At 37.0% G+C, this 18,233-nt stretch overlaps 1 protein-coding gene across 2 annotated transcripts in view; it reads left to right on the top strand.

Moving 5' to 3' along the window:
* Positions 1–1,180: 1,180 nt before the first annotated feature.
* The window catches only part of LOC131156740 (probable myosin-binding protein 6), a 29,659-nt gene continuing 12,606 nt past the window's right edge, over positions 1,181–18,233 (top strand). The window contains exons 1-3 of one of the 2 annotated variants that reach the window (XM_058110636.1): positions 1,181–1,549; positions 1,652–2,348; positions 12,070–13,361. In XM_058110636.1, the coding sequence (XP_057966619.1) occupies positions 1,859–2,348; positions 12,070–13,361 (1,782 nt within the window). In that variant the 5' untranslated portion in view covers positions 1,181–1,549; positions 1,652–1,858. The remainder of the gene's footprint in view (positions 1,550–1,651; positions 2,349–12,069; positions 13,362–18,233) is intronic. The other variant, XM_058110637.1, reaches the window with a different exon arrangement.

Genomic DNA, 18,233 nt, shown 5'->3' with positions numbered 1-18,233 from the left:
AGTCAACAACAAAAATAGAAGATTGACAATATAAACAAATGTGTTTTCATAAACTATTTCTTCACATAGAGAAATAAAAATAATAAAATAATAAAATTGAAATGATACCAAACAGACACTTAGAACTCGTTTAGTTTGTGGAAAATAGTTTCATTTTACAATTTTTAGTTTTTTTTTCAAAATATTATAAAAATTTGAACAAAAAAACACTGACCTCCCATGATATTTTAAAAATCATAAGTACCTTCCTTGAGGTTTCAAAAAATTCCACAAAACCTCCCTTGAAGTTTGTTTAAGAGACACTAACTTTCCCTTGTATTTTACAAAAAAAGACAAAAATTTTGAGGAATGTTTAAATAAAGAGTTTGTTTAAATGTGTAAAATAATTTTTTTTTATTTTTTTATTTTTAGTTTTCAAAATAATCATGAAAAATACAACTTATTTTTCAAATTTCCAAAATTATATAAGATAGTATTTAAAATTATAAATTTTGGGGTATGAATTTGAATTTGTGTTGATTTAAAAGAAAGTCTATATATAATCCATGCAAATTAAAGCTTAAGATCCGAATTCCATACTCCCATATAGAAAATAAGAATTACAAATTTGGAAAAATAATAAATTTTTTTTCTAACATTTTTGTATAAATTTTGAAAATTAAAAAATAATGTTGTATTTTTGTAATTAAATAAAAAATAAACTATTTTTACAGTTAGTGTCAAAATTATTTATTATTGTCTATTTACTTCATACAACTAAAATTGAAAAATTTACTAATTTTTTGTAATTTTTTTAAAAAATTAAAACAAAAAATGAATGTTATTTTTCAAAACTAAACAACTCTTAATTTTTTCATATATATTTTTGGTATCACACTACATTTATTCCTTTTGAGGCATACATAAAATCTTTTTCCTCCATAATTGTTATTATTTGATTTTAAATCTTGATTCATTTAAAGGTAACAAGTCATTCTCATCTTTATTTTGGTATTCAGAATATAAACTTCAATTATATATGAGAATGACTGATCTATTATTTTCTTAGTTTATGTCTAATACATTTATTTATTTTTTATTTCATTCTTAAGATGGTGGTTTGCATATTTAGATAATTTTTTTTAAAATTAAAAGTACAAAAACTGCTATCTTAAATAATCCATTAGGGAGTTGGTATCCTAATTTGCTTCTAGAAAAGCCTGCAATCTTCAACAAACTCAAAACCAAATCATAAAATTTGGCTAAGAGATTCCCAACTAGGCCAAAATAAATGTATTGCAATCATTATTAATTTGGTTTGGTACCCTCTTCAATACAAAACCTCATTCACTTTCTTTCTTCCTAATTAACTTCGTCTTCACGTAAACCTGCTCGCGCAGCCGTATGCTCTTTTAACCAGAGCGAGATCAAACCCAATGGGCTGTCAATGGCTGGCGTTGTACGCTCCTTTCGGAGCACTTTCTCTGAGCAGAGGAACACGAAGATCCATGGAGGTTTGGACGCACACTCGAAACGCTGCTGCCTCGGAATGACGTCGCTTTCAGCTGAGGTATGCGAAAAAGTACATTTCCGCTGTCTATTTGAAACACAACAAAACAAAAACGAAAACCCAGAAATTTAAAAGAGAATATTTGCTGTTGTTTTCTATCAGGAAGTTTCCCAATTCAATCGGTTCAGAGTTCAAAGCTTTCAACTCTTTCTTGTTGGCTTGTGAATCCCACTCTGTTTCCCAGAAATATCGGAGTTTTCCGGGAGCTTCCAGTTCAGGGGTTTGTCAACATTGTTTATGAACTGCAAGAGAAAGGAGGAGAGGAGAGCGAGGGTGTCTGGGTTTGAGCGTTTGTGTTGATCAAGGTGTATGGCTTTGCATGCTGTTCATTCGTGGACGTTAGGTGCTCTGGTGGGGGCTTTTCTTGATCTTGTTGCGGCCTATATCCTGCTCTCCGTATCCATTTTTGCTTTTATTGCTTCGGAAATTCTGGGCCTTTTTGGGGTCTGCTTGCCCTGTATTTTCAATGAAGTTTTTGGGTTTTGGGATGGTGGTATTTCCTTGCTGGAGCTGCTGTTTGATTGGCCGAGACAGAAGATCTCGACTGTCCAAGCGACCGCCAAAAGCAGGTTCCCTTTCAGTTCGATGTGCGTAAAGAATGATGAATTTTGCCACATGAATGTGAAGTTAATTGAAGATAGAAGCAGCAGCACTGATTGTGGAGCAGTTGAATTCGAGGGAGAAGTCTCTGAGCAATCTTTTGGGCACGGTAATTTCTTTTCTAAGCATTCCTTGGGTAGAATGAGATATAGAGCTCCGGCAAGCTTCGTTCCTGTAGATGGAGGGGATGGTTTTCATGGTAAGTGAGAATTGTGCCTGAACTTCTTGTTAAGTTTATATGTTTGTTGATATTTCATTGTTTCATAGTGTGAATCTGTGCAAGGATTGAAGTCCAAAAACTTGGGCCAATTTTTACTTCATCCATGGGTACATTCACTTCCCAAAAATATATAACAGCATCCACGTCTAGGGGTGTGCAATCAGTCGGTTCGGCCAATTTGACCAATTAACCGAATTATTTCGGTTAACTCCACCTCATAACCGAACCGACCAAATTGGTCTATTTAACCGAACTGAATTCTCAAGTAATTCGGTTAACTGAATTTAAAACAACCAAGTAATTCTCAAAAAAATTTCATCCTCCGTCCTTTTATCTTCTTTCTGTCCTTCTATGCTTTTGTACTAAAGAGAATTTTGCATCCACTAAATGAAGACAACTCATCAGACAAATTCTCAACTCCAAAAAACTTTTCCATGATACGCAAACAAGGGTTATTGGTAAGGGCAGGGAAGAACTGAAGAAGAAGAGAACAGGGTACTGGACTTTGGGTACAACAAAAGTAAGAAAACACAAATATAAAAAAATAAAAAAGGAACAAAACTCAAATTCAATGAACATTCAAACAAATATAAAAAAATAACACAAAGAAACCCATTTTAAAGAGGGAGACTGATCAACATGAATATAATAATTTGGAGGAAATATTCTCTCATACATTTAATCAAACACATTGTGCTCATCTTAGGGTATTGTAAAATTTCAATAAACATCAAACTACAAAGGCTTTTGAGTTTGAACACAAGGGAAAAATGAAAAACCTGAAGGATGGAAGGTCCGAAGGAGTACTGCGAGTTTGCAAGAGTGTGAGTTGCGAAGCTGGGAAGGTGGAATCCAAAGTCCGAAGGGGAAGACTGGATCTGCCAATCTAGAACAAGAGGTTTGAACTCACCGACTGCGTGCAAACTGCGAAGTGGGAAGGGAAGGTGAAGTTGAAGGGAACTGGGACTGGGAGTTGGGCAGTGCCGGCTGCCGGCAAAGTTGCAACTTGCGATCTTCGAACTTGGGAAGGGAAGAGCCAAAGAGGGAAGAGGGTAGAGAAGAGGGAAGACTGGATGAGGCAAATGGGAAATTGGGATTTAGGAATGGTTGAATTCCAAATGGAACCCTAGCGGCCAACCTAGCCTAAAAGTTAAAATCATAAGTAATATAATTTAATAATTTATATTTAATTATTAATTAATTAAAAATTTGGGTAATTCGATTAACCGAAATATAAATTACCCATAACTAAATCAAAAACTGAATACCCGAAATTACCCTATTCAAAATTGAACTAAACCGAACTATAAATTACCCGAACTGAACCGATTGAATTCGGTCGATTAATTCGATTAATTCAGTTAAAACCAAATTATACTCACCCCTATCCACATCCCAAAATTAGTCAAGTAGGGACTCCTTGCCAAAGTGCCATATGCCAATGATTAGATCTGCTTGCCCTTCATGAACAAAAACTACTTGCCCAAGTGTGACATGGTGTAATAAGATTTGCTTGTCTTCTGCGAGCAAAGGCTCCTTTCCAGAGCGTGACGTAGCAACAATCAAATTTCCCTTCCTTATGTGAGCAAGGCTTCCTAGACGGAGTGTAATGTAGTGATGGTTGCCCTTTGTGAGCAAGGACTCCTTGCCATAACCATAGTTTGACATGGTAGTGATCACATCTGCCTCCCCTCTATGATTGAGGTCCACTTGTTGGAGTGCGATGTGGCTGCTGTGATAAGCCCAGCGTAAATGCAAATATAGCATTCTCGAAAATATTCTCTTCGGGTGAGAATGTACCACAATTTCTGGAATAATTTTTCTCTGCAATAATTTTTTGCACTTCATTGATAACCCACAACTGCTTAAATAGACACCATGTTCAGAATACGGAGAATGCTGAAAACAGAGGAACAACCTAAGGCCACTACTAGTAACCAACACCTAACAATTGAATTAATAGAAATTGACTTCACGTACTAATTGAAAAAAAATTCTGAAAAAAAATGCAGAAAGATAACATCAAGCATAAATTTCTCCAACTGCTGTGACCCAGTCCATGCACTCATGCAAACCATCCCCCTGCATGATGCCATTACGTCAGTCCATGCATTGCAAGTCTAACCTCCTCCCCCCTCTCAGGCCTAACAAGCTGTCAAGTACGCTTGCCCTCCATGAGCAGGGACTCCTTGGGAGTGAGATGTGATAGTGGTAAGATCCATGAATCATTATGTCTTCTCAAATGTCACTGCTAGAGTAGAGGACATATGTTTTTTTTTTTGACATCAGTCACTGGTAATGTGCCAGACTTGACAATCTGCATTGGAGATGAAATCACTGTGAATTCTATCATCCAACGTGTAATCAACCTATCATTCATCTTGTTATTCACTGGAGTGAAGTGGTAGAAATCAGATTTGCTTGTCTTCAACAAGTAGGGACTCCTTGTGATTGTATGGCTTAGTGGTGACAAGATTTTCTTGCCCTTTGTGATCAAGCACCCTTGTCGGAGTGTGATATGGTAATGATTAGACCTGCTTGTCCTCTTTGAGTAAGGATTCCTTGCTGAAGTATGATGTGGCGGCAATTAGATCCAAGAACACAAGGTTCATTAGAGAAAAAACCCCAACTGCTAGGAAAGCTTGGGGGAAATTCTCAAGGGCAGCAAGCCCAAAATGGGCATGAACCGGGAATGTGAATGATCAATGATGAGCCAAGAATGGAGATGAGCTCAAAATTGGCATGAATCTGGGGTGGGAACGATGAGTTTAGAATGGGCATGAGCTTGAAATGGGCATGAACTTGGAATGGCATTGATGAGCCCAAAATGAGAATGATGAAATCGAAATTGGCATGACCCTGAAATGGGCATGAACCTGTAACTGGAATGATGGACCGAAATGGACACGAACTCGAAATGAGAAGAATGACATAGACCTGGAAATATATATACTTCCTTTATGCAAGAAGAAAAAAAATTTTCTAAGCCAAGAAAAACCAAGCAATCCTAAGACATAAAACTTGACAAAGGGGCATTCATAAGTGGGAGAATAACCATCGTCATACTAATCAGTGAGGGATCCCAAAGGGAAACCCTAGGCTCTTAAATACAACCCATAATGGAGGAGTAACCTCCCATAAGCCATAATGGAGTAGTAACCTCCCCACAAGCCATTATGGAGGAGGGACATCCCCATAACCAAGGTGTTAAATTTCAATTTCGACTAAAATTTTGAAGCTCCAAAAATACAGAAATTTCAATGGAAATTTTGATTTTGATTTGAAAAAAAAAAAATGATGGGAATTAGTAGTAAAACATGGAATTCTTTTATGAAAATTTAGAAATGGTTAATAGACATAATAATGTAAGTTTTAGAACTAATATATTACAAACTAAATACATCTATGTTGTGGATGAAGTGCAATAGTTGTAATATAATATGCGTGTAAAACATATTCCATTAATATAATTGAAATTCATAAATCAATTAAATATTATTTATTATTCAAATTAAGATAATTTAGACATGAATGGTTAAATAAAGTGTTGTAAGTCTAATTTTTTTCACATATATAATCTTTTGTTTCAAAAACAGAAATAAGATTAATTAAAAGAGAAATTTCACTTTGTGCAAAACTGTTAAAATCCCAATCCCAAGTATCATTGTAAATAATACACTAATTAGGAAAGTGGGTAAATGTAGAGGATTTGATTTTATTCAGTAAGGGGATTGTTTCCTTGTTTAGGATAGGTAATAGTATTATATATTGGGATGTACATATGAACAAACTTATGCTTGAATAAAAGATTCAAAGCTTCCGCTTACATGGTATCAGAGCTAGGGTTTATCAACCTTAGCTAACCATGGCCAACGGCACCGTCAACAGCAGAGGGTCGACCTCTTCGGCAAATATTGACAGTGACTCAGAGGCCATGTTTGTTGGGGGTTCGAATGGGCTAGATAACACAGCCTTTCCACTCTCATTAGAGAAATTAAACGGAAAAAATTTTCGTGAGTGGGCTCAATCCATAAAATTGGTGATTGAAAGAAAAGGGAGGCTAGGTTATCTTACCGGCGAACGGAGGAAATCAGACTCCACCGACGTCGTAGCCTTGCAAAAATGGAGGTCCGAGAACTCCATGGTCACTGCTTGGCTTGTCAACTCGATGCAACCGTCAATCAGAAAGGTCTACTTGTTCTTGCCAACGGTGAAGGACGTCTAGGACGCCGTTCATGAGACATACTCCGACGTCGAGAGTTACTCGCAAGTCTTTGAAATCAAGACCCGATTGTGACAGATGAAGCAAGGTGAGAGAGGAGTTACCGAGTATTTCATGGAGATGACCCATCTCTAGCAGGAGCTCAACCTGAGCATCGTCGAGGAGTGGGAGTGCTCCGGCAATAGTACGCGATACCGAAGGAGACTTGAAAACGAAAGGGTCTTCAAGTTTCTCGCCGGCCTGAACCTAGAACTTGACGACGTGAGGGGACGGATCCTTGGCTGGCGACCTCTTCCTTCCACCCGAGAGGTCTTCGCAGAGGTTAGGAGGGAGGAGAACAGGAGGCGTGTGATGCTGCCCCAGAATGATCGTGTTGGGCTGGATCATCTACCCGCACTCGTATCTGCCCAAAAATTAGATAGGCACACTAATGGGCCTGATGTTTCGGCCCTTGTATCAAAAGGCCTAGGGGGATCTAGTCAACGACCACAAAAAGGTAAATTATGGTGTGAACATTGCCGAAAAACAAGTCATTTAAAAGATACCTGCTGGGAGATTCATGAAAAACCGGTAGATTGGAAGCCGAGACAACACCAAAAAAATCGTGGGTACCAGGCTAGCTCCGAGGAGTCAACTGAAAAATTACACGGAGAAAAAATCAATACTTCTTCAAGTAGTGCATTCAGTCCTAAACAGTTAGATCAGCTGTATAAAATGCTTTCATCTATTCAAACATTGGGTTAGTCTTCCTCTGGTTCCCTGGCTCACCGAGGTAATTATTTGGCAGCTTTAAATACTACATCCTGTTACAAATCTCCATGGATAATTGACTTGGGTGCATCTGATCATATGACTAGTTCTTATCAATGGTTTTCATCCTACTCACCATATGTTGGGAATTTAAGAGTAAAAATTGCAGATTGCTCTCTCTCACCAGTTGCTGGAAAAGGAAGTATTCGCATATCAGACTCCATAACTTTACAATCTGTCTTACATGTTCCCAAGTTATCTTGCAACTTGTTATCCATCAGTCAGTTAACAAAAGACTCAAATTGTTCTGCGAAATTTGTTTCCTCTCATTGTGTTTTTCAAGACCTATCATCGGGGAAGACGATTGGTACTGCTAAGGCGTATGAGGGACTCTACTACTTTGAGGAGGCAAGCTTGAGTGAACTATGTAATACTGCAACTTGTGATTCTGCATCTATTTCTAGAGATAGTGAACTTTTGTTATGACATTCTATGGCATTCAAGGATGGGTCATCCCAATTTCCAATATTTAAAACGTTTGTTTCCTTCTATTTGTTCAAATAAATTGTCTTTTGAGTTTCAATGTGAAGTGTATGAGCTTGCAAAACACCGTCGTACTTCTTTCCCATCATCCATATACAAACCGTCTCACCCATTTACTATGTTTCACAGTGATTTGTGGGGCCCCTCACGTTCCCTCAATTGCACCAATACAAAATGGTTTGTTACCTTTATTGATGATCATACTCGTCTTTGTTGGGCCTACTTACTGAAAGAAAAAACTGAAGTCCGCTTCATTTTCATTAGTTTTCATTCCATGATACATACACAGTTCCAGACTCATATTCAAAATTTAAGTATTGATAATGGTACGGAATATTTTAATACTATTCTGGGGTGTGGATACCCCTCAACAAAATAGGGTTGTTGAAAGAAAAAATAGACATATACTTGAAGTAGCCCGGGCATTAATGTTCACTACCAATATGAAGCATTATTTTTGGGGCGATGCCATCTTAATAGCCACACATCTCATTAATCGAATGCTGAGTCGAGTATTTTCCTTTGTCACCTCTCTTCAGAAATTCCAGGAATATTTTCCTACCTCTCGACTCACCTTCAGTTTCCCGTTGAAAATCTTTGGTTGTATTGCTTTTGTTCATGTTCAAGCACACCACCGAGATAAATTGGATCCTTGTGCCATTAAATGTGTCTTCCTTGGTTATTCTCCTATCCGCAAAGGCTACAAATGCTATGATCCGGTCTCCAGAAGACTGTTTGTTAGTCTTGATGTTACGTTCTTTGAAACCACTCCTTATTTCCCAAAGCCCTCTCTTCAGGGGGAGAAATGGAGTGAAGATCGGTTCTTTGACCTCTTTACTACTAAGTCTGCACCAGTACCACCTATTGAACCTCCTGTTGCTTCATTCCCTGACCCATCTATCGAGTTTTCCATTGCATTACTTCCCGACTTGCCAAACACAACAGAATACTTAACCTCAGGGGGAGATACAGGAGAGCAAAACAATGCAGACATACTTGTTTACTCAAGAAAGCCAACAACAAAGAATAGGGAGAATCTCATACTTGAGGCACCAAGAGCGTTGGAACCGGTGATGGCTCCGAATAACCATGAGCCCACGCCTAATCCCGATCTGGTAATTGAGCTTTCTTCTGATAATCGTGTACCTGATGATATCAATTTACTTATTGCAATCAGAAAACAAATCAGGTCATGTACTCAATACCCTTGGTCTAAATACATGTCTTATAAAAGCTTGTCTACAGGGTATCGTGCGTTTGTCTCTAACCTTGACAGGATGAAAATGCCAAAGAACATTCAGGAAGCTCTAGTAATACCTAAATGGAGAGAGGCAGTCATGGAAGAAATGCGAGCCCTAGAAAAAAATGCAACTTGGGAGTTGACAAATCTACCGAACGAGAAGAAGCCAGTGGCTTGTAAATGGGTTTTCGCAATGAAATATAAATTTGATGGAACAGTTGAAAGATATAAAGCCAGACTTGTTGCAAAATGTTTTACACAGACTTACGACATTAACTATACAAAGACATTTGCACCAGTGGCAAACTTAAATACAGTTCGAGTTCTCTTGTCCTTGGCAGCCAATTTAGATTGGCCACTACAACAACTTGATATTAAAAATGCTTTCTTAAATGGAGAGTTAGAAGAAGAAGTATACATGACTATATCACCAGGATTCAATGGGAAAGGTGAAGAAAACCGGGTGTGTAAACTCAAGAAGTCCTTGTATGGACTCAAACAATCTCCTAGAGCATGGTTCGACAGATTCGCAAAAGTGATAAAGAATCAAGGTTATCGACAAGGGCAATCAGATCATACACTGTTCTTCCAACAGTCTGAAAGAGGTAAGAGAACAATACTAATAGTGTATGTTGATGATATAATTCTTACTGGTGATGATACTATAGAAATGGAGAGATTGAAGAAAGTTCTGGCTGCTGAATTTGAAGTTAAAGACTTGGGACAAATGTGGTATTTTTTGGGCATGGAAGTGGCGAGAATGAAAAAGGGAATTAGTGTTTCTCAGCGAAAGCATATTACTGATCTCCTAATTGAAACTGGCATGCAAACCCAGCGAAACCCCGATGGAAGCGGTAAAGAGAGCCGAAGACTGTGGAATACCAGTGGAAAAGGAGAGGTATCAGAGATTGGCTGGTAAGCTAATCTACCTATCACATACTAGACCAGATATTGCATTTGCAGTCAGTGTAGTAAGTCAACACATGCATTCACCAAAAGAAGCCCACTTAGATGCTGTGTACAAGATGCTTAGATATCTCAAGGGATCCCTGGGAAGATGACTTTTCTTTAAGAAATGTGAAAGCAAGAAAGTAGAGATCTTTATGGATGCAGATTGGGCAGGATCAGTGGAAGATAGAAGGTCCACCACAGGTTATTGTACATTCGTCTGGAGAAATCTGGTAACTTGGATAAGCAAAAAACAGAACGTGGTGGCTCGTAGTAGTGATGAAGCTGAATTTAGGGCAATCGCTCAAGGGATATGTGAAGGACTGTGGTTATGAAAACTCTTGGAGGAATTACAGGTTCCGGTGAACTTTCCTATCAAACTCTATAGTGACAATAAGGTAGCTATCAGCATCTCTCTCAATCCAGTTCAACACGACAGGACTAAACATGTGGAAGTGGACAGACACTTCATCAAAGAGAAAATTGAAGAAGGGATTATTTGTATGACATATGTACCTACCAAGGAACAAACTACAGATATTTTCACCAAAGGGTTGGGACGACAGAACTTTGATGATCTCATTAGCAAGTTGGAAATGATTAATACTTATGATCTAACTTGAGGGGGAGTGTTAAAATCCCAATCCCAATCCCAATCCCAAGTATCATTGTAAATAATACACAAATTGGGTAAATATAGGGGATTTGATTTTATTCAGTAAGGGGATTGTTTCCTTGTTTAGGATAGGTAATAGTATTATATATTGGGATGTACATATGAACAAACTTATGCTTGAATAAAAGATTCAAAGCTTTCGCTTACAAAAACTCACATTTGAATTCCAAGGATATTTCATTCTATAGTTAAAATTTTGATAAGTTTCGCTAAAATTTTGAGATTTTGTTGAATTTTGAATGATTTGTTGAAATTTCAACAGAAATTATGCAAGATGAAATTCAATAGCCATTTCGATTTTGAGGGTGATGGAAAGCAAACATTCTGACAGAAATTTCAACAGTTTAGTGAAAATTTAAGATCATGCCCATAAGCCATTATGGAGGTGTAACCCTTCATAATGTCAAGGATAACTCCCTTGGTGACTTGGGCATTACACTTCCTTAGAATAAGCCTATATAAGGGCAGCTAGGGGGAGGGGAAAGGTTCCTTAGAATAAGCCTATATAAGGGCAGCTAGGGGGAGGGGAAAGGTAAGTAATCTATACCAAAGCAACAAATGGTCATTCCCTATTTCCTCATTTTCCATAACAGACTTGAGCACTGGAGAAAGACCTAGATGCCACTGGGTCTCCTAACTATGGTTGCAAGGGTAGCAGGTGAATGCCATTCGACCATTGGTGCAAGGATCAGAGTATGACTTGTGCTGATTTTCACATCAACCCAGTTCTATTTGTTTTACTTTTGTGATACTTAAACTGTTGGGGTTATCCCACATCGGTTGTAGAAGGGGCTGGTGGTTAGTTATTAAGTGTGAGGAAAAACCTCACCCCATGAGCTAGCTTTTGGGATTGAGAAGGCCCAAGACCATCTATCACTGGTATCAGAGCCATGGATCAACATTCTCCTCGGGATGCCGGGTACATGGTGCCGCCGATTTGGTGCCCGATGTGTGAGGGGAAGATTGTTGGGGTTATCCTACATCAATTGTAGAAGGGGTTGGTGGTTAGTTATTAAGTGTGAGGGAAAGTCTCACCCCATGAGTGAGCTTTTGGGGTTGAAAAGGCCCAAGACCACCTATCATAAACCGCATTGTTTTTAATTTTTTTTTGCCTGTGTGTTTGTGATGTTGCAGCGTTGCCTACTTCCATTGGAAATGCTGTAAATTTTTTGCAAAATATTGAATTGTGGAAAATTTTGAATGACTTGAGAAATCAAAATTAAGGTCTAATTTTATACTTTGGGCCACTGTGGCAGATACAGCTATTCGTTTTGACTATTGCAGTATAATTCATACTGATGTTTATGATGATGCTTTTCAGATATTAGGAATACTCCAACTTGTGCAAGTACTCAGCAGATTATGAAATTGAGTGGAACAATTAGTGATGTTGAGGCAGTGGACAAGGATTCATCGTCTGCCAAAGGCTTCGTCAAAAATCCTCAAGATAGAATGGGGATTTCTCAAAACAAAGTGAATGCAATTAGAGAATTGGAACAAGCACTTGAAGAAGAGAAAGTGTTTTGTGCAGCTCTTAGCATTGAACTGGAAAAAGAGAGAGCTGCTGCTGCCACTGCTGCAGAGGAAGCTATGGCCATGATACTTCGCTTGCAAAAGGAGAAGGCATCAATAGAAATGGAAGCTCGCCAGTATCAAAGGATAATAGATGAAAAATCTGCTTATGATGAAGAGGAGATGAATATTCTCAAAGAGCTCCTTTTTATAAGGGACAGGGAAAAACATATCTTGGAGAGACAAGTTGATGCTTATAGGCAGATGACATTTCTAGGGAATGAGCAGGTGGGAGATGACATGCATGATATGGAAATTAATTGGGGACAGATGCTTGCATCTTCCCATTATTTGAATGAGGAACCTCTACTGTTGCAGCAACAGATTGATGAATCCATAAGTGACAAGGAAATGGGAGAAAATATTCTCTGTTCTTCAAATAATGAAGCTCTACATGTTCAGAAACAAAGTCCTAGCTGGAATTTACATGGTGATATTGTGAAGCAAATAAATCTGGAGAAAAAAGTTGGAGAAGGTGGGGACCAGATAGGCAGCAATTTGCATGGTTGCAAGGTTGATACAGCGTTAAATGTCCACGAAAATAAACCTATCCTTGCAGATGAAGGAAGTGCAAAAGAAAGTGGATCATCTGTATGTGCTGCTTTGGGTGGATCTAGAAATTGTGCTCCCTCAACTGGAGTTTCTTGTGCCAGCTGTGGTAGAATTCTAAGTGATTTTCCTGGCATGGGCATGCCAGAAACTGAGCATGGAATTCACAGAAATAATTCAAATGTGAGTAGTGGGTCATTGGTGATAGTTAATTCACCAGGCCAAACCCTTTCTGTTGATCCAGGGTGGACTTGTACACCTGCAGTTAGTGATGAAAGGATGAAAATTGAAGCTGAAATTGAATCTTTCAGAGGAAGGCTGCATGAAGTTCATGAAGGCAGGGATAAGTATAGCTTTTCCTCAGAGCACTTGCAAGTGGAAAAAATGTTGAAACTTTTGGTGGAGATAACAGATGAGCTGAAAGTGATTCGACAGCTAACAGGACCAAGAAAGGCTGTGCAGCCAGCTTCTCTACCTCGACCACCTTCTAAGGTGCATCCTAGAGTTCCCATTTTATAACTATTTACTTTTTTTTTTTTGTGAGTTAGCTCATGCTTTCTGCTTTCGTAACATAATCGTGTTGACAGCCACATGCTTCTATTAATAAGATCCTGTTCTGTAGATTTCCCTTCTCAGCTCTTGAAATATTTGATCTGGTTTTATGTAACAAGGACTCAAAATATGAGTGTTGGTGTTTGGCACCATTATAAGTATGTAGACAAACATAGGCAAGTCTTTTTCTTCTTTTCCTTGTCTTCCAGTTGATGAAAGCTGTTATATAGCACCATTAGGCAAGTACTCTCAATAGTATAGTGGTAGTTTTATTCAGCCTTTAGAATTTATGAGTTATGAGTTATTTAAACATTAGAGTATAAAGATTCTATATTATATGCTTTAGCGCTGGTGTCCACCATCCCAGATGCTCTTCCCATTGATCCACAGATCCACAAACATTACCCTTTCGCCTGGCTAAATTTTGGTTCTTTTGCCTGCCTCTCCAACGCATTGAGTAACTGCAATGCACCCATCCTCGAGGTTTCCTCCTCATCCTCATCATCTCTTTGTGCCCATTCCGCAATGCAAGCTTGCAAGGCATTGAGTCCTGACTTGTGAGGGCAATCCATAAAACTACCAATGAAATGGAATATTATCTCTTCTAAATTCTTATTAGTGTCTTAAAGATATAATCTGTGGCTGAACAATTTCTAGCTCTTTATATTACACATTTAAGAACTTTTTTTCACTTGCCATTTCCAGATTTCATCATGTGAATTGGAATGGTTTTCAGAATATTTTTGCTGATGCATGCTGCAGCCTTATGTCTTAATGTGCTGAAACATTTAATATTTCATCATATCCGCAGAAAAATAAAATCAGCTTTAAGTAACATAAATATGCAGGAAAATTAATACACACACACACACAAATATTATAATATCCCTTGATTCCCTTGACTTCATCCAAGGACCTGAAGTTAATACTTTTGGCCACCTGGATTTTTGTCATGTTACAACTGTTTTTGTTTTTTAAATATTTGACCCCTTTTTCTAGGGTTAGATCTTCTGTTGAAGCTTCATCTTCAGATCTTTTCCCAAGATTTTCTTTTTAGTTTCTCTTTGTCTTGACGCTATTTTACTTTTTATGAGGTGGTCTATCTCATTTATGCCATTGCTGATATAACATAGTTTCAATTCTCAATTCCTTTCATTTCTGTTGCCTGTTTACAATTAAATGTTGCTTACTTTGTCTCTTGGTTTACATGCTTTCTTGTGAATTTTTTTTTTTTTTAATAGTAGAAGAAGAAATTCATTAAGAAAGAACTACAAAGAAGAAGATAAACCATCACAAGACAAAGGGAAATTGAAAACTAATCTAGTTATTGTGAAAAATAAAAGCAAAAGCCAAGGTAAAAAGGCGGCCAACCAATCACGCTGAATTTGAGAGAAGGCCATACTAGCAACACTTGGTAGGCAGGCAAAGAGGCCACAAAAGACCCACAAAGGGGCCACAAAAACTATCTGCCTGAAATTAGATCTATTGATGATGCTCTTGATCTGCATCTAATGGCTAGTAGATAATTATGCAATATTTTTCTTACAAAAATTTGCAAAACCTGATGTCACACTCATCTGATGGCTAGTAAATACTTCTGTGATTCATGTGACTTGTGTGGTTGCCCTTCATCAAATAAGAGGGATTGTGATATCATGACAGGGACCTCTAATAAACTTAAATTCCACATTGCCTAGTGCAGATTGAAACGCCCTTATCTTACATCAAATAGGCAGTAAATGATTGTGATTCTCAATTTCTGTGAAAATAACTAGCAACATGGGATTAAGAATTTTAGACTCGAGCCGGGTGAGGGCATTACATACTCCATGAATGGTAGGACGCATACCAGTAAAACCAACACTTACCTGGAACATGTTTTTGCTGAGGAGACAAATGGAAAATCCTAGAGAGCTTGAGAATGCAGCCACAGCACACTGTAATTGAAAGAGACCTCAGCCACAGGAAAAGCGTTGGGTTCAACCTCCATAATTTATGGTTTATTTCGAAAATTATGAAAAAAAAAATTAGAAACGAAAACTAGAAACAGAAATTTAAAAGAAAAAATCAGCAATTAATTTGGTTAATATTTCTAAAACTAAAGCAAAGTTAAAATTTGATTGAACAAATGCTCATCTTTGTCCCTCAATCAAATAACAATTAAAAAATATGATTAAAATAACAAAATTACAAAAGAATACAAGTTAAAAATATTATAATCAATATAAATTATTACAATTGTTTTACTTAATCATTATATTTAAGAATAAAATTATTAAAATAATAAAAGTACAAAAGAATACAACTTTAAAATATTATAAATAAAAATAAAATTATTATAATTATTTTACCTAACTATTCTATTTAAGAATTCACTTTGCATGAACAATCTTATTGTACATGACAAATGAGAAATTGTAAAAAAATAAAAAAATAAAAAAATCTAAATTAATTTATTATTTTTAAAAAAAATTTAGAAAATTTACGAATATTTTTATTCTATTATATTTTGAATTCATATGTTTATTTATTTTTATTTTAATTAAAAATTATGTATAAAATGAATGTTTAATCCACAAAATTTAATTCTAGATAACTGACAATGTAAACAAACACATTGTCATAATTTGTTTATTTACTTTACTGTATAGAAATTAAAAAAACAAAAATACTATAAAATAGATCTTTAAATTTTTTGTGATAAACTTAAGGAGGCTATCATGTTGGTGGATGAGAAATGATGGATACTAGAATGGCAAAGGAATTAAGGTCAAATTCTATGAGAGAAACCGCTTATTTCCCAAAATCACCATGGACGAAGAATTCATGGAGGCTTTAAGCCTTCTGTGGAAGAAAGCTCTTATTGTTAAGCTTTTATGTTTACTTGTTGGATACCAGTTATTAACTCATTACTTAGAAGGATTATGGAACCATGGAGGCCAAATGGGGAAATAGAGATGTTGAATCTAGGAAATGATTTTAGTTTTCTTGTTAAATTCACTCTTGAGGATAGGCGAAATGTGTCAACAAGGAGATCCATGGCCAAAGTCATTACCGAACCATACCTCAATGCAATTTAGACTTAGTGGCATGGTTTTAAACAATTGTTGTGGGTAATGTCGTGTAATGGTCATAGGTGTTGTGGGATGCAGGAGAAGCGACTGTACCTAGCAAAAAGCGGATTGTACAACGAGCATGAACTCTTCTAAAAAATGATTTTGAATGAATTTTTTGGCTACTTTTATTCAACCTACAAACACTCTTTAATCATCAATATGATTTTTATATTAATTGTAGTGGGCTATTTGCAAAAAAAAAAAAAAATTCATATATATATATATATATATTGCAGTTTTTGATACTCTAATTACTTAAAAATTTAGAAATATAATAGAAATTGAAAACCATTAGAGACATAAGTTGACTCTATATACACACACAGACATGAAATTCATTACAATATAGTAGTCACCACCATATAGAATGACATAGAAGCTCTTCATGGTCTCCATCTCTATTGTCAAATAGGTTTGGGACCAAGAGTAATCTTCTTACTTTTGTGGAAATACACAACTAAATAAACCTAAGTTCACATCATTTCACCATTGCTCCTGAAAATCCATAGGTGGCAAAAATCCAATCAATAAGGGAAGTGCAAACTCTCCTCCTTAGTCATACCTTCCATCATATGATTCATATCCATACCTATTGGTTGGGGCTAAGACTAGGACTGGGGCTAATCTTCTCCTTAACCATATCTGGGATATCTGTAACTACTGGTTGAGAGAGCTGGGTAGTGACTGGAAGTGTTCACTAGACCAATTGGAACAATGATATGCAAGGTGTGGATTATACTAACTCTGAGGCGGTGGAGGTGCATAATAATTGCTGCATGAGATCCATGTGACTCTGGGAATCATGTAATCCAAAATCTCCAAAAATATGAACAACACCAGACAAATCTGTAGAAGGAAGCGTCATGATATCAATGGTGGGGTTTCTTGTAGCTATGCCCCTACCCAGTACTAGTAGCACTCCTCCTCCTAGGTTGTGAAGATTGGTACTGTGGAGGACCCTCATAATTTGTAGGCACATCTTGTAATCTATATTCTAACATGACTAGCATGATATGTGTTCTACAAATGATGTCCCTATGTCATTCCTATAGCCTTTTGTTTGACTTTGCCTGATGTTGACACCCAACTTTTTTTAGGGTCAATTTGATTAAACTCTTAACAATTTTTTCATTAATTGGAAACTAGAAAATAACTAATTGATGGCTCTCTATCATTCTCTAGACCCTTGCTAGCACAATTCAAGCTTGAGCTTAGGTAGAGCTTCGATTTGATATTTGTAAGGTTGAAAACCCTTATTGTTTTATTATTTAAAATAATATATTATTATCCTTAATTGAGTTAGGGATTTCACATTAGGAATGAGGGAAGCTTGCGCCCAAGCACCCTTGTAGGACAAGGAAGATTTACTCCTTGAGCTATGAGGATACTTTTGGAAAGGAAGGGATTAGGGAAGCACCATAGCTTTCAAAAGTTTATAAAAATGAAGCTAGGGCTCCCAAGGAGGACACACATTACATTCAAGAGAAAAAGATAGCACACACAAGTTGACTTTGGAAAGACGTACTTCATGTTAAGAGAGGGAGGGAGGGAGAGAGGCATATGGGAGCAAGTTGAAGCATACTTTTTTCAAAGTTAGAAAGCTAGAGAGCTAGATCTTCTTGGTTTTTTGTGAGTGTTCTTGCTTGGCCCTTGGAAGAAATCTTGCAAGGTACTTTTTTTTTTCTCTCTTAAAATT

The sequence above is a fragment of the Malania oleifera genome, chromosome 5 (assembly GCF_029873635.1).
Source record: "Malania oleifera isolate guangnan ecotype guangnan chromosome 5, ASM2987363v1, whole genome shotgun sequence".
Taxonomy (NCBI): domain Eukaryota; kingdom Viridiplantae; phylum Streptophyta; class Magnoliopsida; order Santalales; family Ximeniaceae; genus Malania; species Malania oleifera.
The sequence above is the reverse complement of the archived record's forward strand: the minus strand, read 5'-3'. Positions and strand labels throughout refer to the sequence as shown.